This window comes from Scaptodrosophila lebanonensis, unplaced genomic scaffold (genome assembly GCF_003285725.1).
Source record: "Scaptodrosophila lebanonensis strain 11010-0011.00,11010-0021.00 unplaced genomic scaffold, SlebRS2 tig00000043-arrow-pilon, whole genome shotgun sequence".
In the NCBI taxonomy this organism is placed as follows: Eukaryota; Metazoa; Arthropoda; class Insecta; order Diptera; family Drosophilidae; genus Scaptodrosophila; species Scaptodrosophila lebanonensis.
Genome location: NW_022060545.1, coordinates 8013174 through 8038220, shown reverse-complemented (window position 1 = coordinate 8038220; position 25047 = coordinate 8013174). Strand labels below are relative to the sequence as shown.

Sequence of the window (25047 nt, the reverse complement as noted above, 5' to 3'; positions counted from 1 at the left end):
TTTTTGTTTAGTGCTGCTGATATATGTATATGCAATAACGTTTTTCAAAGCTTCTAGTTTTGCCCACTTTCTCTTGTCAGTGAAAGTATTATCCAATCGAACACATTTATTGTTGCCAACATATCTGATTGGCAGACCATATGGCGCTTTATAACGATGCAGCACAAATCAAAATTGTACACACACTCATCATATACACACACACACACACATGCACAATGAGAGATAATTTAAATTGCATATACATATTATCTAACTGTAATAATTTTAGCAACCCTTTTAGTTATTCACCTTTAAGCGTATTATACATTACATATATATACTATATACATATACTATATGTATATATATGTTTACTATAAAGAGAAAAACGAAGCATACGCATATTTCTGTTATTTATTTAATTCGTTTAAGAGATTTTGTGTTAAAAAAACAAACAAACAAACAAAATGAAGTGAATTGTGTAATTAATGTAAAATTGTGAGAGAGAATATTTAAGAAAATTTGATTCAAATACGAAACTTAATAAATGTGATCGCAAGTAAAAGTTCCAGTTCGTTTCTTTTCAACATAAATACATATATTATTATTATTATTTTTTAACTAAAACATTCCATAACTTCTGATTTCCATGATGCTGAGCGATTATCTTTGAAAGCAGCAACGATCTAGCACAGGTCTACATATATGAAAATATTAACAATACAAGTATGTGCGAATTCAAGAATATCTTTAATTAAATCGTAACGTATTTTTTGTTTGCTCAATAATGGTATGAAATACTACTTTAACAGTCTTTAACAGTCGTCAACTTGTTCGTATTATTTCCTCCAAGTACTTACAATTGTTTAAAACATTGGACTACTTTTATGGTATAGTAAGCGATAATAGAATGGTTCAGAAAATACCAATCGGTAGTCGGTATTGATTTTTAAATCACTTTTAAAAAACGCAAATTTTGCCAATATTTAAAGGTAATTTAATTGTTTCTTTATTTTTTAACAACAGAAATGTAGAAAACATCAATAAAATTATATTAAATATTGAACTTTCGGCATCTAACAAAAGAAACATAATTGATTTGTTAAAATTTGATCTGATCTTTGATTCTGATCTTCTCCTACTCGCACCCCGCTGGTACGGTTTCCTGACACACTTGGGTTGCCAAGTTGAAGAACTTATTGGCCGGACACGGTAGGTATAGAGCTTTCCAATTATCACGTATGTCTTTCTCGCAGTAAATATAGGTACGGCACTGAGGATCCAAAGGATTCAAAGCAAAGAAATAAGAGGTGGGCTCGGCGCCTGCCAACTGATCGATGCATGCCTGCTGTCTCTCCTCCTCGCTTGGTCGCGGTGATGTGGAAGTGGGTTGTTCCTCATTAGCACACGTTGCATCATACCTCACCTACCCCGAAATATACATACATTCATATACATACGTATCTATCGAGTAATTTCAGATGAGAATACTTACATAATCCAACACACACTTCGGAACACAAATCACATTCAAAAGGCTTGTGGCAACGCACAGCTCGTCATCGGCACAGCTCATGACTTCCGCATTTGGATCAATGATTCCATCATTGCAGGAAACATATTGGGTACGGCTTACACAGCTGTGGCCAGACGGCGTACACTGTCCACACGCGATCTGGCCCTCCACGGACCAGCAGGCCAAAGACAATAGTGCCAGGAGTAAACTATTGCGGAATTTCATCTTATCGCGATTTCAACTGCTGAATCGTTTCGGAGTGCCGGCATATTTATACCAATTGTGGAGACCTTGTACTACCCATCATTGGCTGTTTATGGTCTCAGATTTGCACATCGACAGCAAAGATAAAGATTTTAGGGTTTGTTATCACAAAACTGACAGTATTGTTCGCAAAAACTAATTATACATTGGTGGATGGTGAGATCGGACTGTCTAATCTTTTATTTACCATCTGGATATAGGAACCTCGCAAAAACATATTACTAGGAAGAAAGTTTTATTAAACATTATAAAACTGTATACCTATGTATGCATTCTTTCTTTTCTTATACTTAGGTTGTTGTGAATTGTCAAGCATATCAAGTAAATAAGATAAATCAAGTAAATAGTAATTTTTGATCTACTAGGGTGGAGAGGTATTAGATTTAAATAATCAATAAAAAAATATAAATTCAAATAAATGCCATGATTTATTGCCACACATCAATTCAATCAAATCGAGAGTATCAGTTAATAAAATAATTTATCTAGTTATTAAACCATATAATTTAATAAATGGAAGTATTGATCAATTTCTATATAAGTAGTTGAAACATAATTGTAACTAAAAAGAAGTAATGAAGACTTTGGAGGAAATCTCTTTTCTCAATCAATTAAACATTTTTTGAAAGAATTGAAACTAGATGGAACAATTGAAGTTATTTTTTAAAATAGTTAATGTTTAATTTATCCATTCTTCTCGTTCTAAAAACTGAACTCAAGCAATTTTCTACACCAATTCCTGATTTATATATAAGACTTTCTCGATTTAATTCAAAAAGCATCTATCCTCTGCGATTCACATGCGAAGCACTTTTAGAAACCTTCATATCAATAGCGATATGATTTTTTTTTTTTTGCTATTAATGATCGATTTAATATTTAAGCAGTATGTTCGTATTAAAATGGGCTAATTATTTATGTATTATCTGTTTTTATTCAGTAAGTATTTGACGCAATCAAATTTGGGAAACAATTGGGTGAAAATGTGGACAAAACTATTCTGTCATGGGAACCGACACTCTAATGTTGTATTTTTCGATCTGGTACGACATTTCTTTTCCAAATTAAGCTCTAATCGATTTCTAAAAATGTTTAATATTGCTTCTGGGTAATGGTCGTTTCCCAGCAATGGTTTTATTTCCTGAGTAAAAGACATACGTTCTTTGGAACTGTACAAGTAGTTATGTTATTGCAGAGTATGGATAACCATCGTGTTGGAAACACATTCAAAATTTCTCAAAAGAAGTTTGTATTACAATATGCCTAAAAAAATTGGGAATGTGGAGGAAAATAGAAAGTTATGAAGTTATGTAATTGCTGAGTGTGGATAACAATCGTATTGGGAAGACATTTAAAATTTCTCAAGTGAATTTGTTTAGCAATTTGCTTATCAAATTATGGAGCTTGGAGTACAATTTTGCGTCTAACTGAAATATTTTGGAGGTTGCTAAGTTTGAAATTTTATACAGCTGGAGCTGGTGGAGCTACTGTTGTGGTTGTAGTTGTGGTTGTGGTCGTGGTAGAGGTGGTAGTGGTGTCGCAATCCTGCGGCCTTGTGGCCACGCAATTACCCGAAGTGGAGCTGAAGAAGGGCGTGGCATTGGGGCAGGTCAAGGTTAAGGTTCTCCAAGTGTTATCATTGAGTCTCTCGCAGTACAGGTAGGTTTTGCATTGAACATCGGCCTGGTATCTGGTATAGAAAAAGATGGCAGTATTGCTAGTTGCCGCCGTTTCGCAAGCTGTTTGACGGTCCGACGCTGACGGTGTGGTCGGTGGTTCCAAGGTGGTTGTTGTTGTTGTCTCCGGTACATAAGCGTCATTTTGGCAAGTGGCAGTGAATTCCACCTTTATATGCGAATAATTTGCAATTAAATTTTTTAGTTAGCAAATCGCATTACACTTACAAAGTCGGCGGCGCAATTGGGCACACATATTTTCCCAAAAGTGCTATAGGAGTCCAATATACAAATCTCATCATCGGCACAATCGGTTACAACACCAATGGCTCCGCCCACACAGCGTGCGAATTGGGTGCGGCTTACACAGGTGTATCTAGTGTTGGCACAGCTCCGACACTGGCCATCGGAGGGATTTCCGCAGACATCCAGAATGTTAGTGTTGTCCACAGTATCGCTCGCCACGCACACATCATCGGTGTTGCTGCATACGAATCCTTCGTCACAGGTCTGTACGGCTCCAACGGTATTGTCCCCTAAGCAGGAGGATATATTTTAAAAATTGGTAAGTGGAATAAAGGTCCCGATTATAACCTATATGCAAATTCTATGCATATGTGAGAACCTAATAGAATAGAAAACTTAGATTCTATGTAGGGAAATCGCGAACTCTTTCAGTTCTTTTTAATCACGTTTTTTTATTTATTTATTTTTGATTTTCAGCCTTGACTTGGTTTCCAATTTATGTATGAAACAATTCTCCTAAATTTAATGTATGTTTCTGTATAATTTTCCGCCTTTATTCTATTAAAATTTTCTTCAGAATCAAAACTGCTTTCTAAATTTAGTAAAATTTTACCTTTTCTTGTTTTTAGATCCTTTCACTATTAAATATTTCCTTATTTGGCTAATACTAGTAGCAGTGGCATATGAAACAGCCCTATTGTAATATTAATTTTATTTCTTTTAATTAGTAATTATATCATTACTTCTGAGTTGAATTTTTTTTAATCGAATTAGGAGTCCTGTTTTTATATTAATTTAGTTGATCTATTTTTTATCTTATCAAGTGCAATGCAAGAATCCTGTTTGTGGCCATAATTTAAATAATTTACTAGCAGAACTTAACAATCAATAATAGGTAAAGCAAATGAAAAAAAGGGTACCCTTATTCAATAAATATTTAATTTTTTACGCAATATATTAGAATAAAATTCACCACATTGAATTCATGAAGAAAATTCGTTGGATAACAAGTTTTGTCTTACAATTTAGAACCGTAATCCGAACAGGATATGTTTCGATTAAATTCTTACCCATACAGAATTGATAACTGGTCTGATTAATGCAATAGACGGCATTGCTTGTCTGGCAGACCTCACAGTTTTGAGCAGCAATGCTGGTAACTACTAGCATTACAAATGCCAAAATCACTTGGAATTTCAACATCGTACAAGCGTATAAAGAATATGAGACAGCACTTTTAGTGAAATTTGAGGAACTAATGGAAGTCATGGTAGTGTAGAGTCTCTTTTATAGGCAACATCAACACCTCCAGCATGACATTCACCTTCAAAACAAGTTACACATAAATTTTATGGATCCTGTCACACCCAAAATACTCCAATGATGGCACATAGTTGTGTAGCTAGCTACATAAGATATGATATCGTCTTAATCGTAATTACGATTATCAATATCAGATACGTATGTATGTTTATCATAAAATTTATAGAGCACCCAGCATAAATTTCAGTATTTGCATAACATTTCATTATAAGAACCTTCAATTCAATATACTATACTTACATGTATCAATGTTAAAGTTACACCCAATACCTAACTGAATAATAAATTATTCGCCACCTAAAGTTTAATATTCTTTCAAAACTAACTAATGTTGTAATTTTTTCCTTGATTATTATTATTTTAATTCGCGAAATGTCAATTTGTTTTTAAATTTATTGTTTACTATAGATTTTTTCTTATATCTTGTAATGTCTGCGACTACTGTGTGCATCGGGACATAGCTGGTATGCAAATAAAATCATTTCGATAACATTTTGGGTAAAGGCTATAAAGGCATTTTAGTACCACCAGTACCAGATTAATCTATATGGAAATCGGGATAGGGACAGATCTATCACCGGTAGAGAAAAAGTCGCATATAAAGATATTCGATTTCTAAATTCTTTATTTATTCTTTAAATTTATAATAGTGTCTAAATATATACCTGAATTCGATTGACTATATCATATAGCTTTCACCGGAAATTAAATCTCAAAAAGCTGGCGAGTGTATGTCGTATTCGGTGAGTAAGAAACTCGTCATTGCTTTTATAGTGTGTATCTTTATGCTGAAAGTAGATACATATATGTACGAGTATCTACATATATGTAAGATTGTTTATGTTGCCAAACAATGCAGGGCGGCGTCTACAAAACAACATACATGCATGTATGTATGTGTGTATGAATGGGTGTGTGTGTGTGTGTTTACAAATCGGCAATTAGCTGTGGCAGCTAGGCATTGTGCAAAAGTCAAATTTTTATATATTTTTCGAAATTAATAGGTTAATTTCTGTGCATTACCCGAAAGTTTATGGGCCTGTGCACATCTGTTTAAATACACACACATACATAAAGAGCGTGCACGCACACTCCTACGAGTAGTTATAAATATGTAGATATTTATTTTTAATATTCATATTCGCATGCTGCTCGCAGCTGCGTTGGCCCCTCAGCTTATTAAGTACAGTGAAGGAAATGTCACATAAAAAATATTTAAAAATATAATTTCTTACACTGCTTTGCTGCACACACACGCATACACATACATATATGACAAATTATAATAATACATACATACATACAGACTACACTTACAGACTAAATGAAAAGTGTTTCGTTTAATAGCTCTTAATATATATACTAAAAAGGCGAATAAACAACAAATAAAGTTTTTCTGATATTGTGGTTGTTGTTGTTGTGGACTACACGGGCAGCGATTGTCGCGGCAATTAAACATTAAATCAAATGAATTGCACAAAACTGCAAAGTTGACAATGAAAGACGATGAGCACGCTGCTGGCTGATATTATAATGAAAAGAAAACACCAAGAAAGCAATCACAAGCAGATGCAGACTGAACGGCTGGCCATGCCTAAATACGCAAATGGAAAGTATGGCCATTAACGATGCACGATTTTCCTGCGACATTGTACGTGGGTAGTGGCGAATGTACAAACTGAAAAATATACATAAATAAATAAATACATATACATATACTATATATAAACTAGGGAAATGATGGATTGTGTTTGACATACCTTTGGCACTTTCTGCGTTGTTGCCATGTAGCCAACGCAAAAAGATTGGGTAGTGTGGCTCCACATTACCTCGCCAGCACTGCTCTTTGGATAGTAGAGCAAGGTCAGGGCGCCGGCATAATGCTCATGTTGCTGAGGCAGTAACGGTGAGTCCAGAAATTTTTGCTGGAACGTATTGTGCAGGCTCGTCACCGCACAATCACTGCTAAAGGCATCGTTGCATATCTCTCTAGCCAGGAGCGTTTTCATCAGGTACTCACCATTGCCGGTCGTACACGTGGCAACGGATAACTCATCGGTATCTGTGGCCCAGCAGCCCGCACCATAGGTGGCCGCCTGACCCACACGTCCTGGCATTTTGAGTAAAATACCACCTGAACTGCAGCCTGCTGCAGTGTTTCCAGCACCGTCCACGCAAACAGCACCCACAGTGTCCAAAGCAGTCGCCAATTCGACTTCGTTTCCCGGATCGGGCACATCTGCCGCTGTGGCGTCATCAGCTTTATTTCGACTATTGTCAATGGCTAAATCATATTTCGCCTTATAATGATTATAATGGAATTTCGCTTTTGAGGAAATCATAACTGCCGGATCGATCATTGTACAGCCCACTTCCTCCGCATAGCGCTCAGCGCCGCTGCCTGCCAACACCATGGGTGGTATGCGTTCCAGTGGTTGCGTCTGTGATTGACCCTCGCATATGCAGCGAGCCAGCGCTATTGGATTCTGTACACGACTAACATTCGTGCAGGCCCCAAAATTTAGTGTAGCTCCACTCATTATTGAAGCATCACAGCTAACCGTCCCGTCCAGACAGAGGTTGGAGCCAAAGCCCGCATTTGTATTGCCGCAGTTTTCCAAACGTATTATGGCTGCCTCACAGGCGTCCAGGGCGTTGCCGCCATTTCGTAAAATTTCAGTAGCTCGTATGCACGATTCTTTTATGACTCGCTGATATTTGGCCTCGTCGATGCAATTGCCAGCGCCTGTAATAAAAAAAAGGCATGTGTATGAGACTAGAAATTGATTGATGAACTGACAGCCGCTACCGCTGTCCAACGAACCTGTGTGCACCGCTACAAAACCGGCCATTTTATAGTTTCGGCCTTAGTATAACAAAATGACGGCGAGATCGTTTTGCTATTTGTGTTTGTTTGTGTAAACAATTTTGGAAACTGCTGGCGAATGCCCAGCCATTTGAATTTCAATATAGATGTGCAAAACAAGCGATGTTCACTGTCGATGCCTTGCTACATAGGCGTTAAGGCACAGTATACACTAGAAAATAAATGTTATCGATAGATAAAAAATCCCGTGTGGGAAATGTCCGACCAAAAAATTGCCCTGTGCCAATTATTTATTATTTTATTTTAGTTTGAAAATTGCTACAGTGAATAAGTTTGTATACTTTTTTCAATTTTATGCTGTTCCTCAATTGTAATTGTGACCCATTTTCCTAAAAATGGCTTTGCAGTAAGAACTTATTTGTTGACCTTTAAATTGGCATTTTATTATTTATATAATATATAACATGTGATGAAAATCACTGCAAGCTCGTACGGTTAGCGTTTAGCAGCACTGTTGTTACTATCGATACATTTCAAAAAATAGTATCGATAGCTCGCACCCCTGCCACCCACAAACTGAATTCGTTGACCGTGATTTAAAGACAAATTTTTTCGCAATAAACCTTTAAATATTCGCACATTAATAAAGAGTAAGATTTATTCATATATCGTGTCTATTATAACTAACCACAGCAATAAGCCGCTTTCTACTAACACACCTGTCCTGTGCGGTCTTCTTAATGCGCGTTCAATTTGCATCGTCACACGTAGTTTTCAGAAAAAGCAACAAAGGCACGTCACAGCCTTTAAATATTTGAAGTGTTTTGAAGATTTAGTGAATTTAACTGCAAATTAAAGCTATGCAGAACACGCACTAGTTAAGTGAAAGGTTAACATCAACGCAGAAATATTGAATTACAAGTGAAATGTGAATAATTTGTTTGTTTGTCCATCCTTTGTGTGTGTGTGTGTGATTGCTGGTTAGTGTGTGTGCATGTGTGGCTGAGTGTGACGTCCGTTGGTGCAGTTCTTGTTATACCAATTAAATGTAAAGAAATGGAATAAATGCTGCAACATTGCAACGCTACGCAACGCAAATCAAGTTAAAGTCAATAGAATCGGCAAGAAACTCAATTAACCATAAAGGGAAAGAGGCAAACAAGTGCAAGCAAAGCAGTTTAAAGTAATGGAAAAATTTCCGTTGAAGGGTAGCAGGGAGGCTGCGGCAGAGGGCAATAGCTACATAACCGCATATCAGACTGTAATGAAAAAGGTAAGTGGCACACGCACATTTATAATGATGATAATGATGATGATAAGCGCAGCTTTCGCAATGAAAATTTAAATAAAAATCTAACTAATAAAATAAGTAGAACTACCAGTATTTTATATCAATTCTGCACACCCACACACAAGCGCACACATACTCTGAAGTGCATAACTGTATAGGAGGGGCGGAAATGAGCACGTTACAGCTGAAGGTGCTGATTTGTGTGTGTGTGTGTGTGTGTGGGTAGATGCTTTGCATAGCATACAAATGAAGCAACTCTTACAAATTTGTATGTGAAGTGATTTAAAACTGCCTTATCTTATCAGGGCATTAATGTAAACAAAATAATATAATTTTAATGCACTACCTATACCTACATATACTGATATTTACTTAAATACTAATGTCTTCAAAAAAACACGCCTACCTCCTTTATAGTCAAACGGCCACACAACAGGTGGTAGCGGCAGTGGTGGTGGAGACGCAGATGGTAATTACCACGACCATCCCTTGGCGCCCTTATCTAAGCTTAATGCCGGACCTCACATAGCAGCAGCGACAACCTCACTAAGCGCGGCCACAGACGACGAAGATATGATAGACATCACGCCCCGTTCTAGTCCCGGCGACATTATCGGTGGCAGCACCAGCAGCGGCTATCATAAGCATCACAATAATGCCGGCGAATCGGATACGGAGCGTGAATTCGGAGGCAATCATCATCACAATCAGCGAACAATGCATCACCAGCATCAACACGTGCCAACTCACAGTGCCTTCGGCGATCCTATGGACGGTGAGTTGGAAATAAATGTGATATTTGTATTTATTTAGATATGTTTGCGTTTCTTATTTTGTTTGTGGACATACCCAATAAAATTAACCTTTCAATTAGACTCGTCTTCTGAAATACATAAATGCCAGTCATTGTCGTTGTTTAGTAAATTAATAATGACGCCCGGGAAGGCAGAGGAAGGAAGACACAGCCGTAAATTGTCACAGCTGTATATACTCCACTTTATTTAAATTAATATAAAGACGTATTTATTAATATATTGTGTCTGTATCCACCATTCAATTGTATGAATGTCGTGGCTTTATGTAAAACTCAAATTGAAACTGTTGAAGCTCATACTTATTAACTTTTACTTTCCCAATCTCGCTTTTCTCGTTCATTCACATGTTCGCCATTTTAGGAGGTCTCTCGTTCTATGGCTCCTCGGATGTGCAGGATGATATACCTGGAATCGGACAGTATGAGGATTTCCATACAATCGATTGGCAGCGTGATATAGCACGGGATCGCATGCGGCACCGTTACATAGTCAAGAAGCGTCAGGATTCTGTGTGGGATCTAATCAAGGTGACTGCTTTGAAAGCAAATTCATTGTTTACTCAAAAGCGATATTTTATATATGATGTGTCTTTTATAGGGCGCCGTGGATGCCGGTTCCGGTTGGCTCTGTGTGCTGCTTGTCGGCATTGCTGCTGGCTGTGTGGCTGGCATGGTCGACATAGGGGCCAGTTGGATGTCTGACCTAAAGCATGGCATCTGTCCACCCGCCTTTTGGTTTAATCGGGAGCAATGCTGTTACCCGACCAAACAATCTGTTTTCGAAGAGGGCAACTGTTCCACGGTAAGTGCAAAATTGTTATGAAGATGAAAATGAATGGATATATAATATAAAGCACCGAATAAGGTATAAGTTCGTACGCGATGTTTCAAGCATGCCTGCGCCGTCAGAATGATTTGTTCATTGGGCCATCATATCATACATCGCTTTCATAGGAATGTAACACATTAAGCCCCAGAAACAGGTCCGTTCAAAGTTTTAGCTTGTTTTCGGTTAAATGATGTGTAAAATTTTATACTACTACGACTTGGTCCTCGACCTGTGGAGCTGTCTAACCTTTGTATAGAATATAAATATGTATATTTATTTTAATCAAATCCTTTTAGTAATTATTTAGATTATTTAAAATACGTTTTTTATTAGAATTAATGTAACAAATTCGTGTAAAATTCGTGTTTATAAAACTGTTTTTAATTTGAATTCTTTATTTTGCAGTGGAAAACCTGGCCGGAGATCTTTGGCTTGAGTCGGGATGGCACGGGGCCGTACATCATCTCGTACATTTGGTACATTTTGTGGGCGTTGCTCTTTGCCTCGTTGAGCGCCTCGTTGGTACGAATGTTTGCACCATACGCGTGCGGTTCTGGCATACCAGAGATTAAAACTATTCTGTCTGGCTTTATAATACGCGGTTATCTGGGAAAATGGACCTTACTGATCAAGTCAGTTGGCCTCATGCTTTCCGTCTCGGCGGGCCTGACGCTGGGCAAGGAGGGACCCATGGTACATATTGCCAGCTGTATTGGCAATATATTCTCGCATCTGTTTCCCAAATATGGACGCAATGAGGCGAAGAAACGTGAAATCTTATCGGCGGCTGCAGCAGCTGGTGTATCGGTGGCTTTTGGTGCACCTATCGGCGGTGTACTCTTCTCACTGGAGGAGGTATCCTATTACTTTCCATTGAAGACTCTGTGGCGTTCCTTCTTCTGTGCGTTAATTGCTGCGTTCGTGCTCCGTTCGTTGACACCCTTTGGCAACGAGCACTCCGTGTTGTTCTTTGTTGAGTACAATAAGCCGTGGATATTCTTCGAACTCATACCTTTTGTCTTTCTGGGAATAATGGGCGTAAGTAGCAAATGAATGTTAAATGCGGTTATATGCCATGTATTTCACATTTGTCTCACTTGCACAGGGCGCCATTGGCACGTTCTTCATTAAAGCGAATTTGTGGTGGTGCCGCTACAGGAAGTTCAGCAAACTGGGCCAATATCCAGTCTTGGAAGTTCTATGTGTAACGCTTATCACAGCAATCATTTGCTATCCGAATCCCTTCACCCGCATGAACATGAATGAGCTGATCTTTTTATTGGTCAGCAAATGCTCGCCTGGCGATGTAACCAATCCCCTCTGGTGGGTACCACAGAATTCGTTCGCAATAGTGTTAATTCTAAATTATTTTATGCTTTAAGTGACTACAAGCGAATGAACATAACTACGGGAACTTCAGTGTTTGAGGTCACCGAACCTGGACCCGGCGTATATCGCTCGATTTGGCTGCTGATGCTGGCTTTCGTCCTGAAACTTGCACTCACTATCTTTACGTTTGGCATGAAAGTGCCCGCCGGTCTGTTTATACCCTCTTTGCTGCTGGGCGCCATTATGGGTCGAATCGTAGGCATCGGTGTGGAGCAAATGGCCTATAGTTATCCCAACTTTTGGTTCTTTACGGGCGAGTGTACGGACAGTAATCTGATAACGCCCGGCCTATATGCTGTCGTAGGGGCAGCAGCGGTGTTAGGAGGTGTAACTCGCATGACTGTCTCACTGGTCGTCATCATGTTTGAGCTGACGGGTGGTGTGCGATATATTGTGCCACTTATGGCGGCAGCCATGGCTTCAAAGTGGGTTGGCGATGCCTTAGATAGACAGGTAATTTATACCGTAATCTAAACATATCTAAATATATTCTAATATTTGAACCTTTCGCAGGGCATATATGACGCGCATATAGCCTTAAACGGTTATCCCTTCCTAGACAGCAAAGAAGAATTTGCGCATACAACATTAGCAGCGGACGTCATGCAACCTAAGTAAGTGCACAGAATTTAAATGTTTAGCTTTATTTATATTTGTTGAATTTAATAAATTGTTCTATATATAGACGCAATGAAACGCTGAATGTCATCACACAAGACTCCATGACGGTGGAAGATGTGGAGAATCTATTGAAAGAGACCGAACACAATGGCTATCCCGTCGTTGTGTCCAGAGAAAATCAATACCTGGTTGGTTTCGTGCTGCGGAGAGATCTTAACTTGGCCATAGGTGAGAAATCAATTCGATTACATTTTAAAGGGAAGAATCTAAAAGACGCTTAAATTATACATTTCCCCAGGCAATGGAAAGCGTCTTATCGAGGGAATCAGCAGCACTTCTATAGTATTATTTAGTTCAGTTACGCCCACCCAAACCCTAGGACCGCCTCCACTTAAACTGAAGAAGATTCTCGACATGGCGCCCATTACGGTAACAGATCAAACACCGATGGAAACTGTGGTCGATATGTTTAGAAAATTGGGTCTGCGTCAAACGCTGGTCACACATAATGGGTTCGCATGATAATATATATAACATCTTAAATTTTAAATTAATGATTCGATTATTTGTTTTAGTCGTCTGCTCGGTGTCATTACGAAAAAGGATGTTCTACGCCATGTGAAACAAATGGATAATGAGGACCCCAATACGGTGCTCTTCAACTAAATAGAATTTGGCAGCGATGCGATATTTTCTAGTTAATTATTACGTACTATCGTAAAGAAACAAAATATTTGATACATATGTGCAAGTTAAGTTAAAAGTTGAGCATGTTGTTAGCGAAGTTATTATGGACGTGGACGTGAACGTGAAAGATTTAGCAAAATTGTGTACTGTTCTATTATCTATTAATATATATATATATGTATTTTGTGTATATATGTATATCTCGTTAATGTTAATTGTATAATTTATTTTACGCTAGGGCAAATGGCTTAAATGTATTCGTTTATGTCCACTTTGTAATTAATAATGTCATTGTAAACGTATTCTGCTATATTTTCTACACACAGCATATTTTTTATACACATAAAACTAATCAGAAGGGATAGCTATATCTTTTACGAGCGCGTTGTTTTGGCATTGAATGTTTGGTAGTTGAGATTGAAACGTTTTTATTGTGTGAGTGAATTTATGCGCAACTTTTAAGCAGTCACAGCAGTAGCAAAATTGTTTATTTTTTTACATATATATAAAACATAAAGACATATACAGAACATGCTTGATGGAAGAATAAGGCAGTAGTGAAGCTTGAAAAACTAAACTATGCTGAATGAAGAGTTATTACAATAATCGATGTAGACAACGCTTACAGCAAAATATTGGATGTTACTAAAAACAATGAAGAATTTGAATTTATGACTCTATTAAGTGTGTGCTGTAAATGTCGAAGGCTTTAATTTATCCACAAATTATATAAACACAGGAATTCTTATTTATATTTGTTAAAAAATCAGATCAATTTTTAACTAAACTCATGTAAATAGCAACATTAGTCGAGTATACCGCACATATATTTAAGCGCATATATATATATGAAAATAAATTAATTATATAAATCCAAACATTTCGCTTAGTTTTCAATATAAAATATTTGAAATTCGTCGCCATATAATCCGGTTATAAGCCAACAACTGGAATTTAGGATAGTTAATAAGTACAATCGAGCTGGCATACATTTTTGTCAACTTACCCATTGTCGCTGGCCTTTATAAGGCTCCCCCTGCCCCTTAAGGCGCCCTTAACATAAGCATGAGCACCATCGGTGACTCTATAATACTCCAAAGCTCCATCATTGCTTGGACAATAGATAATATTGCCATCCCGACTGCACGCTATAGCATTCTTAAAGGGCAGCGGTATTTGCACAATCAATTGGGCAGCATCCTGAAAGTTACATTTGTGGTTGATACTAAAACGGTGTATACATTAAATAACACACCTCGTCCATATTCCGCATATCGTGATAAAAGGCCTGTCCACTTAGATCACAACTGAGCACAAATCGATGTCCATTCATGTTGGTTTTCAGCAGCGTGGATACCATAAAGCGATGTCTACGCAGGGACAATACTTGTAGTTGTTTAATGGGCCCGGATGCGCCGCCAACTTTAGTGGCGCCTCGTCCATTGTGCCAACAACGGTAGACACTGCCATCGTTTGTTCCGACAACAAAGTCGTCCAGACCCAATGATAGCATCGCTGTCAGCTCGGATCCCGTGGTAGCGGGCAGTGTGTATCTGAATTCAAGATAATCATTTATTTGTTCCCTCGTAATTCCTTTAATTTTCTTAACATACTTATAAATCAAAAATTAATTGGTTCAGTGATATGGAAAACTTTTGAATACTATTCTCCTATTTTGCTATTCCATCGCAAAAAAAAGGTATATTCTACCATGAACTATCATTTCGTGAAATTTCTGTGCAAAATGTTTGCCTGTTACTCTTAAAACTTATCCAATAAACAAAATTATAAATACTCTTTGTCTTTCAATTGTGATAAATAGTTAAGGTCTAAGCAGACTCACTCCCATTCCATCAGCATTTGGTTGGACACCAGCCATTGCTGCACTGCACCGTTGGCATAGCAGACCAGCAAACGTTGCTCCATCACCCAATCCAGAGCCACGGCGGCTCCCTTTGTCGAAGATACACTGTGGAGCTGTTTAATCTCGACACCGCCCAGTGCCTGCTCATAGAGCCAGACGTAGATGTCGCCATCCATGCTGGCACCGGCAAAGATGTTCTTGTTGTGGGGATTAGTGGTCATACTACGCAGGCAGGACTTGAGGGGCAGCTTCTTAGCCTCTGTATAGACAACGAAGTTACCGTGAGGCATGCGTTTGGGCACATAGAGATGCAGTTGCTGTTGTATATGCTCGCACCAGTCGTCATGGGGTGCCACAATAGTGACCACCAGGATGGGGGCATTGTTGGTGTGCACGGACAGCCAAGTGGCGAGGCCTTGTGAGTGCTCCGTGCTGCCCATGGCAATTTTCTGATAGGTCTGCACTTGCACCTCCTCCTGCAAGCTGCGTTGATTTGCTTGCCCGATATGCTCCTCCAGCGTTGGAGTCATTCCTTGCAGCAACTCCTGCTCCACCATCGGGCATATGTGTTGCAACCATTTGGCCAAAGCTCGCACATCATAATCAGCGGTGCCCGTTGCACAGCTCTCCGTTTGAGTGCTTACTTCCTGCCTGGCTTGCGTCTCGGTGCTGGCATCTGTGCTCGGCGGCATCGGATCCATGCCCGTACAATTGTCCACCAACGCATGTTGACGTTCCACCGGCTGTGTGGCCACAAACTCGATCACCGGAGATGTATAGTGGGATAGCACTTCCATGCTTAAAGATCTATTGAGCCGTACTGCAAAATTATTTGTTTGGACCCTAATTAATTGCTATGGCAACTGTCAGTCGACACAGGGAGGAAACATTCATGTTGGCTACGGGTGGGCTCTTCTTTTCGAAATACCGCCATTTAAGAAATAGGATTGTGCAGAAATTAGATTTCAGCCAAATTCTTTGAAAGAAGGCATGAATTCCATGTCGAAATTTTATTATTATTATTATTTATATTTACCATGCGTTTTAATTTAAAGTTCATAGCTTATAACGACTTCTAACAAATAAAATTTTAAGCAATCAAGAGTAAATATAGAAACTTAATTTTAATCAATAGCGTTATAAATTAGTTATAAAAAAAGCTGTGCCTCGACTCACTGCAAAATTTTAAGATATTCACGAAGATTGTTAGTGAAAGACTTCCTGAGCTCAACTGAGATAATGTAGGTGACGGAGATCTTTATAATCTGAACCCCGAACACGATTGTACAAATCCTACATCCTACATCCATACATATATTCTTATTAATCGCACAATGCCAACTTTAGTTAAAACAGCTGTAATTAATTTTTGATTCGAATTCTTTATGTAAGGGTTTATATCGCATAGTATTTATTAATGAAGTATAAGTATCTACATTTTTGTTAAAAAACAGACTTGGTAACTTCAAGAATACGTACCCTTTTAAAAAAATAAGTAATTTCAAATAATTTAAGCTAATAAATGACCCAAATACAAAGATTAATATTAATATATTAATATTAAATAAGTGCAACTTTAAAGTAACTTTGAAAACTACAAGTAGCTTGCTAAGAATTGCAATTTTCGTTTTTTAATTATGTTTAAATCTCGGCTTATCAACTGTCAACTATAACTACTCTGTGAAAAAGTAGCCTGAACAAATAATTTGACTATTCGTTACAATTACAATATTTTGATTTCAGTATTCCGGCACGTAGTTTTCTTTCATATTTAAACCAGTAGGCGTTGAGCCAAGGTTTCGGGTTAATTACAACCTGAATTGTCATTGGAAAATCATTTAATAGCAATAATTGGAGTGTGAGAAATGTCTTTGTTAGCTTTAGGAGCGTATAACTTAACAAGATTGGCCGCAGGTAAGATTCAGATTATGTTAGACATACCTAAAAATAGTATTATAAATGTGAATTCTTAGCAGCTTGTATGCGGGTTGGTTCAAAAGTTGATAAAAACCGACATCAGCCTTCGAAATACCTACGGCATGCACGTTCGCTGCACGGCTCACTTAGCCTCTATGATAAGAGAGGTATGTATAAATATTTAACTATATAGTGTCTAGGTTTTCTGAAAAGGGTGGATTTTAGATGACAAAGATGATGATGATAAGTGCAAAAAACCCACTGACGAATGTGAATTCGAAGAAGAAACATGTGAGGATGAAGAAGAGAAGGCGGCCCTAAAGGCTCACGTGGGTGCTGGAAAGGCTGAAAAGTGCATAATTGAAGAACCCTGTGAGCCGGTCCCAGATCCATGTGAAGAAGGTGTGCCAGCTGTTGTGGGCGGTACACCATCGAAGGGTGGCGGCGGCACCGCACAGAAAACATTGGTGGGAAAACGTCGCGAGGGCGTCATACATGCTGTCATTGGACCTGTCATTGATGTATACTTTCCGGATGAAGTTCCGGAAGTACTTAATGCCCTGGATGTGATGGATGCACCCATAGGCCATCTGGTACTAGAGGTATGTACATGGGCTTTTAAAGAGGTTTCATTTGTTTGATCGACATGATCTCAGGTCTTCCATCACTTGGGCAACAATATTGTTCGTTCGGTGGCTATGGACTCAACAGAGGGCCTGAGACGTGGGCAAAGAGTGGTCGATACGGGCTATCCAATACGCGTGCCCGTGGGCAAGGCAGTGTTGGGACGTATTATCAATGTAGTGGGCGATCCAATCGATGAACGCGGCGAAATCAAAAGCGAGTTCTATTCCTTTATTCACAACGATGCCCCAGAGCTTGAAGAATTGAGTGTCAAGCCAGAGATTTTGGCCACTGGCATTAAGGTCATTGATTTGCTGGCACCCTATGTGAAAGGTGGAAAAATTGGGCTATTCGGGGGCGCCGGTGTAGGCAAAACCGTGCTCATCATGGAGCTGATCAACAACATAGCGAAGTCCCATGGTGGTTACTCGGTGTTTGTGGGCGCTGGAGAGCGCACTCGTGAGGGCAATGACCTCTATTATGAGATGATAGAGTCCAAGGTGATATCCATAGATGATGACAAGTCAAAGGTGGCGCTGGTTTATGGCCAGATGAATGAACCACCAGGCGCCCGCAGTCGTGTTGTGCTCACTGGACTAACCATTGCCGAATACTTTCGCGATATCGATGGTCAGGATGTCCTGCTGTTTATAGACAACATTTTCCGCTTTACCCAGGCTGGTTCAGAGGTCTCAGCCTTGCTAGGTCGCATACCCTCTGCCGTGGGCTATCAACCGACCCTGGGCACCGACATGGGAACCATGCAGGAGCGCATTACCAGCACTCGCAATGGTTCGATTACGTCTGTGCAGGCTGTTTATGTGCCAGCCGATGATCTCACCGATCCGGCGCCCGCCGCTACTTTTTCGCACTTGGATGCCACTACTGTTTTATCCCGTCCAATTGCTGAATTGGGCATTTATCCGGCCGTGGATCCACTGGATTCTTCGTCACGTATTCTCGATCCCGACATTGTGGGCGAGGAACATTATAATGTGGCCCGAGCTGTGCAAAAGACCCTGCAGGGCTACAAGTCGTTGCAGGTAATATCCTAATCCACAGTTTCTCTGGGTTCCAAAATGAAATGAACCTTGTTTCTAGGATATAATTGCCATTTTGGGAATGGATGAACTATCGGAGGAAGATAAGCTTACTGTGGCGCGTGCTCGCAAGATGCAGCGTTTTCTATCCCAGCCTTTTCAAGTGGCCGAGGTCTTCACCGGCCATCCCGGCAAGATCGTACCCGTGGAAAAGTCTGTGGACGGCTTCAAGCGATTGCTAAATGGCGAGTACGATGACATACCGGAAATAGCTTTTTATATGGTCGGCGATGTAGATGAAGTTTTGGCCAAAGCCAATCAATTGGCAACTTCAATGTCCGGTGGCGGTCCTGCAAAGCCAGCTCCAAAGAAGGAAGAGAAGAAAGAAGAAGCTAAGCCAGCGGAGGCCAAGGATGGGAAACCCGAAGAACACAAGAAACCTGAAGAAAAAGAAGCCAAACCACCAAAAGTTGAACCACCGAAAGCTGAAACACCTAAAGCTGAAGCTACGAAGGACAAGGATCCAAAGGACAAAAAGAAGTAAATTACATACAAATATGTTTCAAATTTTGATCATTTATGCAACAATTTGAATAAATAACTGTTAACGGGAACATTTGAACTCTTTCTGTTATCAGTAACAGCATTCTGTTAACCGCTTAATGATGCGGCTGTTAAAACAGCTGTTCGCAGCCGGCTTTGCATCACTTTTTACTTTCCAGCTACGAAATGTTGCGCATTATTCATTTTCGCTTAAATAAACGCTTATATTCAGTGAAACCGGCCAAAAATAATATTAAAAAGTATACAGAAACCATAAATCTGCCCAAAACAAAGTTTCCCACTCGTCTAACTGCTGCTAAACGTGAGGAATTGGAACGCAGATTATTAAATGTAAATTGGTCGTTTTATTGTTAGTAGCAAAGGCAAGGGTTTAAGAGATTCGGTTTTGCAGGACACAATTGGTATTTCCTATAAATATCAGGAGCATCATAAGAAGGCCCCTGCCTTCATACTCCACGATGGTCCGCCCTACGCCAATGGTGACCTGCACATGGGCCATGCTGTCAACAAGATACTCAAGGACATTACGTTGCGTCAGCATGTAGCACGCGGCCAACAAGTTAACTACATTCCTGGCTGGGATTGTCACGGCTTGCCCATTGAACTAAAGGCAATGGGGGCCGGAGCTAAAGAAAAGAATGCACTGGACATTAGGCAGAAATGTGAGCTCTGAGAAATAAGTGCTTTGTACACAAAGATGAACTTGTTGTTTATATTGCAGCCCGAGCTTTTGCCTTGGACGCCATCGAGTCTCAGAAGGAGGAGTTTAGCAGCTGGGGTATATTGGCGAATTGGAAGCAGAATCGCATTTACATGACCTTTAAACCCGAGTTCATAGCCAACCAATTGAAAATGTTTTACGATTTGTACGAACGTGGACTTGTTTATCGTGATTTGAAACCAGTTTACTGGTCGCCTTCATCCAGGTTGGATGCGATTTAAGAAATGTATCTGTTGCTGTACTAAATGCTCTAAACCTTCTATAGAACAGCATTGGCAGAGGCCGAACTGGAGTATGATGCCAATTTTGTCAGTCCTTCTGTATATCTGCGCTTTGCGTTGAACGGACTACCAACCTATAATGGAAAGCAGATTTATGCCTTGGTTTGGACGACAACGCCCTGGACACTGCCTAGCAATCAGGCCATTTGCTACAATGCATCCTTAAAGTACTCATTAGTTCACTTGTCCGGCCGCAGCGCAAACGAATTGTACGTCATAGCCACGGCACTGATTAAGGATTTCCAGGAGGCAACACACTTATCATGCGAAATTGTGGATAACATGAGTGGCGCCTCGTTGGCCGAATGCACCTATAAGCATCCCATAGATTCAGAACAGTCGGCATTACCATTCTTTGCTGCTAGCCATGTGCAAGATACTAAAGGCACAGGCTTGGTGCACACAGCACCCGCTCATGGACCCGAGGATTTTTTAGTCAGCCTAAAAGAGCAATTGCAAGTCAAGAGTTATGTGGATGAAGCTGGTGTTTATACACAAGACGCGCCACACTTCCTGCGCGGCCTGCCTGTTTTGACGCAGGGGGACAAATTAGTACTGCAGCATATAGGAGAGGATGTAGTGCATGCCTCCAAACTGGAGCACGCTTATCCCATAGATTGGCGCACCAAACAACCTGTGATAATACGGGCCAGCGAGCAATGGTTCATTAATACGGATAAGTTGAAGGCACGGGCCGCTGCCGCACTCGAACAGGTCGAGATCTATCCACGCACAAATGCCGAGGCCAGCAAGAAGGCGATAATGACACAGCTGTACAAGCGACCCTATTGGTGTATCTCACGACAACGTGCGTGGGGCGTTCCCATACCTGTACTCTATAGAAAAGACAATGGCAAAGTGGCCCTGAATGGTTCCTTAATTGACCATCTTTGCAGCACGTTGTGTTCAGAGGGTTCCATCGATTTCTGGTGGTCCAAAAGTGTAGAGGAACTGGTACCTGCGAATATTTTGTCACAGTTGCAATGCGAGGCGCAGGATTTGGTTAAAGGCAGTGACATTTTCGACATATGGTTCGACTCGGGCAGCACTTGGTCCGCTGTGCTTAAGGATAAACAAGTAGCCGATCTCTATTTGGAAGGTTACGATCAGTTCACAGGCTGGTTTCAATCTTCGCTCTTGACCAGCATAGCTGCAAGGGATTGTGCACCCTACAAGTGAGTTCTAAAATCATCCAAATATGGTTTTTAGGACAAAAATAATACCAATAATTTACAGAGCATTATTTGTGCACGGTTTCACTGTCGATGAAAAGGGCCACAAAATGTCAAAATCATTAGGAAATGTAATTTCTCCAAAGCAAATAACCAAGAAGTATGGCACGGATGTGCTTCGTTGGTGGGTGGCTTCGCATGGTACGCAGAACATGTCCATTACCGTGAGCGAAAAGCTTTTACAACAGGCTGCCGAAAATTTGAGCAAAGTGCGCGGTACGCTTCGCTATCTTAATGGAGCAATAGAGGGAAAGACAGAGCTGCCCCACACACTACCAGATGCCTCGTACCTAAACAGATATCTGTTAAATTGTTTGGTTGGCTTTGAAGCAGAGGTAACGCTATATACATATATATCGAAATGGGGGAATATTGTCACGGTTTTTACTATCTTTTCAGATAGAGAAACTATACGCTGCCTATGAATACAATCGAGTTGTAGCCGTCATACAAAATTTTGTTACAAATCAGATCTCGGCGATATACGTGCACCTGATCAAGGATCGTCTGTATTGTGGCAGCTCTAGTGAACTGAAAGGCATTCATTATACATTGACCCATTGCTACAGACAATTGTGCAAAGCTCTTTGGCCTCTGGCACCTTTCCTAGTGGAGGAGAGTTGGTCTTATTACGATCAAACGGGCGGTGCATTTCATCAGCAAACTGTCAAATCACATTCGGAGTGGGTGGACTCAAAGGCTTTGGATGTTGTTAATGCTGCCTTGGATATAAAACGTGTAATTAATCAGCAAGCTGGCGACGTCAACACTTGGCATCTGGCTGTGAGCATCAGTTGCGATAGTCCGGATAAGTTGGCTTTGCTTCAGACACTGCAAACGAAATTGAATAAGCCCGTCAGGGATTCGGAGTTATGTGAATTGCTGCAGGTGGGCAGTGCATTGGTTAAAGCTGAGTTGAATGCGAAAAGCTCAGTAAGCTTAAAAACCGTACACTCCACCCTTTGTCAGCGGTGCCGTCGATACAGTTTGGACGAAGAGCAGCAGGAAATTTGCATGCGCTGCTCAAATATTTTAAATGCCAAGCACTAGACAGTAATTGAAGATAGTTTTTGTTGTTGCTTATTAAAAAGTTTATGTTTTAAAAGCTCTGCAAACACTTCAGGAGGGTGTCACGCAGCTTTAATCGCAGCGTGGGCTTTCCTCCACATATGATGTGCGTTTCGTTGTCCTGGAACTTGATAACCGTATCCTCGTTGACTAGTTGCAACGATAGATTGCCACCTGTTCGACCCATTTTGATATTAGTGAAGCCGTCCTGAGCCAATCGCTTAATTAGTGCATCCACATCGATGCTTCCGTATTCGTATTTCACATTTTTCAGCACGTCCTCTTTGGTGGGTACAGAACTCTTGATGCTGCCCCCATTGCTGGTGCTTGGTTCGTCCTTGACGCTATCTGCGCACGGTTTTATGCAATGCACTTTATCCTTGACCTGCAACACACCCGTCAGCGTCGAGAAAGTGACACCAGCAGCCACCTCACGTGGCAAAATCTTCTGTGCCAACTCTGACGTTATATATATACGATCCAGTTTACGTTTCAAAGGTAAGCGTATAATTTCGCCGCATTTAAAGGTGATAATCTTCTTATCCGGTTGCTCTATGAAGAGATTCGGCGCCGATGGATGCGGTTTAGTGTAAGCCTCCGGTATGACGAGAACATTTGGCTTCAGTTCCTTAATCAATTTGTTGGCCTGCTGGTAGTTTAGGGAGGTATCGATTGGACAGTAGAAAGCCTTCATAGCCAGTGGTTGGAACGGTGCTAATACTTGTAGGTAGGGGAAATCAGGTTCTGTGAATATAATTGAGTTGTTGGGATTGTTTCCCCACATTTCAATGAAATGGACAGCATCGCCAAATCGCAAACTCGGATGGCCACAGAAGACAACACATGGCTGTAATTTTTAGAAAATACTGGTAATGATATAACAAAAACAGTATGATTTATATGCGCTGCTGACCTGACGGAAATCCTTGCTGAATCCTTCCGAAAATACATGATTATAGTGCTTTAGCTTGGCATTTCTTAAATAGAAAGCATGTGGGAAGGGATCATCGGGCACATAGACTTTATTCTGTTTTGCCGAACTCAGCCACTCGGCTAAGATATTTGAATAGGCTAGTGAGCTGTCTGCTACCGGCGATATAAAGAACATGGGCACATTGTTTAGGCCAGCGTTCTCCAGATTTTGCGTCAAACACTCAAATAAGTCGTAGACGACTCCCGACGGATAACAGGGAATCAGAGCGGAGCCGTTATTTCGTATCGTCAATGCTACATTCATGCACAGTTCGCCTAATTTGGTGTCTGGATTCACGGTTGGCGCCTGCGTCAGTCCCGTCATAATCAGTACATCGGCATGTTTGAGGGCAGATTGATTAATGGGCCGCGGGTGCGTTGTCAACGTTGACGAGCCACTGACATAGCAGATCTTCTCATGCGCCGTGCTCAACACCCAGTTGCTGGACCCCAGACAATAGCCAGAACTCACTGGTGTGGCTATAAATGCACCCAGTATGTCCAATTTTTCATCATAGCCCATAATTGTCACCTTAGATAGGCTGCCTTGTACATCTTTTAAACTAAAGATCGCACGCCACTTCTTTGCGCGAAACGCTTCACACAACGGGCTTGGTAACAAATGGAGTTTGTCTTTCCACAAACGTGCGGTACTCGCTTTTGGCGATACCTCTATATAATCCACCAGTTCTTCGAGGAAGAAGCGTCCAATTTGTAATGTTGGCTCCGTCGCATATACTTTGCCCTTGAAGCCAGTGTTCTCCGTAATGTATGGCAGGGCCAGCATATTAAGGTAATTGGAGATCAGAATAACGTCCACCTCGCTAAAGTCCATCATTTTATCCATAGGAAGATTAAATTCCGGCACTGAGTCAATAAAAGCTTTACCGCAGCAATCCTTAAGTTCGCCGTCCATTTGGGGATCATGGTCGTTTTTGAGTATATAGTTGGTGAGGTTTGATAGTTTCAGGCTCTGAACAAAAGGCAACGGGAGAAAGTTAAGAACCGTCTGCTCCGTCAAGCCGCAATCCAGCATTATGCGAAGTCCCTTGAATGTGATGATGTAGCATGGCTTAGCCAGATCGCCGCTGAGGCAGTACTGTTGGGGTTGGAGATTAATGGAGTTTAATAATGCTTTATATATGCTTTATTTATTTGTATTTTACCAAACGCATCACGAAAACCAACAAGTACCGCAATGTTTATAAAACAGTGGAGCCGCAAGCAGCTGAATAATTTCGACGAAGTGGCAACATTTGTGATATTTGCGTGACTACATTCTTTTCACGACTTATTAAG

General features: G+C 40.4%; 8 protein-coding genes across 9 annotated transcripts; 3 read left to right on the top strand and 5 right to left on the bottom strand.

The window, feature by feature from the left end:
• Positions 1 to 956: 956 nt before the first annotated feature.
• On the bottom strand, positions 957 to 1723 carry LOC115622377. The gene is made up of 2 exons (XM_030516300.1): positions 1478 to 1723; positions 957 to 1408 (listed from the first exon to the last, which is right to left on the bottom strand). The coding sequence occupies exons 1-2, from the start codon at positions 1721 to 1723 to the stop codon at positions 1121 to 1123; spliced, it is 534 nt and encodes a 177-aa protein (XP_030372160.1). The 3' UTR covers positions 957 to 1120.
• A 1500-nt stretch (positions 1724 to 3223) lies between these two features.
• LOC115622376 (salivary glue protein Sgs-3-like) lies at positions 3224 to 4887 on the bottom strand. The gene is made up of 3 exons (XM_030516299.1): positions 4755 to 4887; positions 3667 to 3974; positions 3224 to 3607 (listed from the first exon to the last, which is right to left on the bottom strand). Exons 1-3 carry the CDS (start codon positions 4885 to 4887, stop codon positions 3224 to 3226), a joined length of 825 nt encoding a protein of 274 aa, XP_030372159.1.
• Positions 4888 to 5667: 780 nt separating this feature from the next.
• Positions 5668 to 7996, bottom strand: LOC115622729 (threonine aspartase 1). The gene is made up of 3 exons (XM_030516770.1): positions 7832 to 7996; positions 6768 to 7753; positions 5668 to 6685 (listed from the first exon to the last, which is right to left on the bottom strand). Exons 1-3 carry the CDS (start codon positions 7857 to 7859, stop codon positions 6602 to 6604), a joined length of 1098 nt encoding a protein of 365 aa, XP_030372630.1. The 5' UTR covers positions 7860 to 7996; the 3' UTR covers positions 5668 to 6601.
• Positions 7997 to 9020: 1024 nt separating this feature from the next.
• LOC115622763 (H(+)/Cl(-) exchange transporter 5) lies at positions 9021 to 14343 on the top strand. The gene is made up of 11 exons (XM_030516818.1): positions 9021 to 9107; positions 9543 to 9900; positions 10301 to 10467; positions 10538 to 10741; positions 11174 to 11806; positions 11874 to 12091; positions 12151 to 12610; positions 12671 to 12771; positions 12843 to 13006; positions 13077 to 13290; positions 13354 to 14343. The coding sequence occupies exons 1-11, from the start codon at positions 9021 to 9023 to the stop codon at positions 13442 to 13444; spliced, it is 2697 nt and encodes an 898-aa protein (XP_030372678.1). The 3' UTR covers positions 13445 to 14343.
• Positions 14344 to 14351: 8 nt separating this feature from the next.
• Positions 14352 to 16126, bottom strand: LOC115622762. Its single transcript, XM_030516817.1, has 4 exons — positions 15309 to 16126; positions 14721 to 15018; positions 14472 to 14665; positions 14352 to 14412 (listed from the first exon to the last, which is right to left on the bottom strand). The coding sequence occupies exons 1-4, from the start codon at positions 16124 to 16126 to the stop codon at positions 14352 to 14354; spliced, it is 1371 nt and encodes a 456-aa protein (XP_030372677.1).
• Positions 16127 to 17156: 1030 nt separating this feature from the next.
• On the top strand, positions 17157 to 19524 carry LOC115622643 (ATP synthase subunit beta, mitochondrial). 2 transcript variants are annotated; one of them, XM_030516651.1, is made up of 5 exons: positions 17157 to 17243; positions 17306 to 17413; positions 17472 to 17848; positions 17903 to 18913; positions 18972 to 19524. In XM_030516651.1, the coding sequence occupies exons 1-5, from the start codon at positions 17195 to 17197 to the stop codon at positions 19452 to 19454; spliced, it is 2028 nt and encodes a 675-aa protein (XP_030372511.1). In that variant the 5' UTR covers positions 17157 to 17194; the 3' UTR covers positions 19455 to 19524. The 2 variants fall into 2 exon arrangements, with proteins under 2 accessions (XP_030372511.1, XP_030372512.1); XM_030516652.1 differs by having other exon boundaries at positions 17224 to 17243; positions 17303 to 17413.
• Positions 19525 to 19639: 115 nt separating this feature from the next.
• On the top strand, positions 19640 to 22807 carry LOC115622955 (isoleucine--tRNA ligase, mitochondrial). Its single transcript, XM_030517095.1, has 6 exons — positions 19640 to 19804; positions 19866 to 20136; positions 20196 to 20400; positions 20461 to 21651; positions 21713 to 22043; positions 22108 to 22807. The coding sequence occupies exons 1-6, from the start codon at positions 19640 to 19642 to the stop codon at positions 22756 to 22758; spliced, it is 2814 nt and encodes a 937-aa protein (XP_030372955.1). The 3' UTR covers positions 22759 to 22807.
• LOC115622957 (integrator complex subunit 9) lies at positions 22781 to 24993 on the bottom strand. Its single transcript, XM_030517096.1, has 3 exons — positions 24915 to 24993; positions 23690 to 24847; positions 22781 to 23623 (listed from the first exon to the last, which is right to left on the bottom strand). The coding sequence occupies exons 1-3, from the start codon at positions 24921 to 24923 to the stop codon at positions 22808 to 22810; spliced, it is 1983 nt and encodes a 660-aa protein (XP_030372956.1). The 5' UTR covers positions 24924 to 24993; the 3' UTR covers positions 22781 to 22807.
• Between the last annotated feature and the right edge of the window lie 54 nt (positions 24994 to 25047).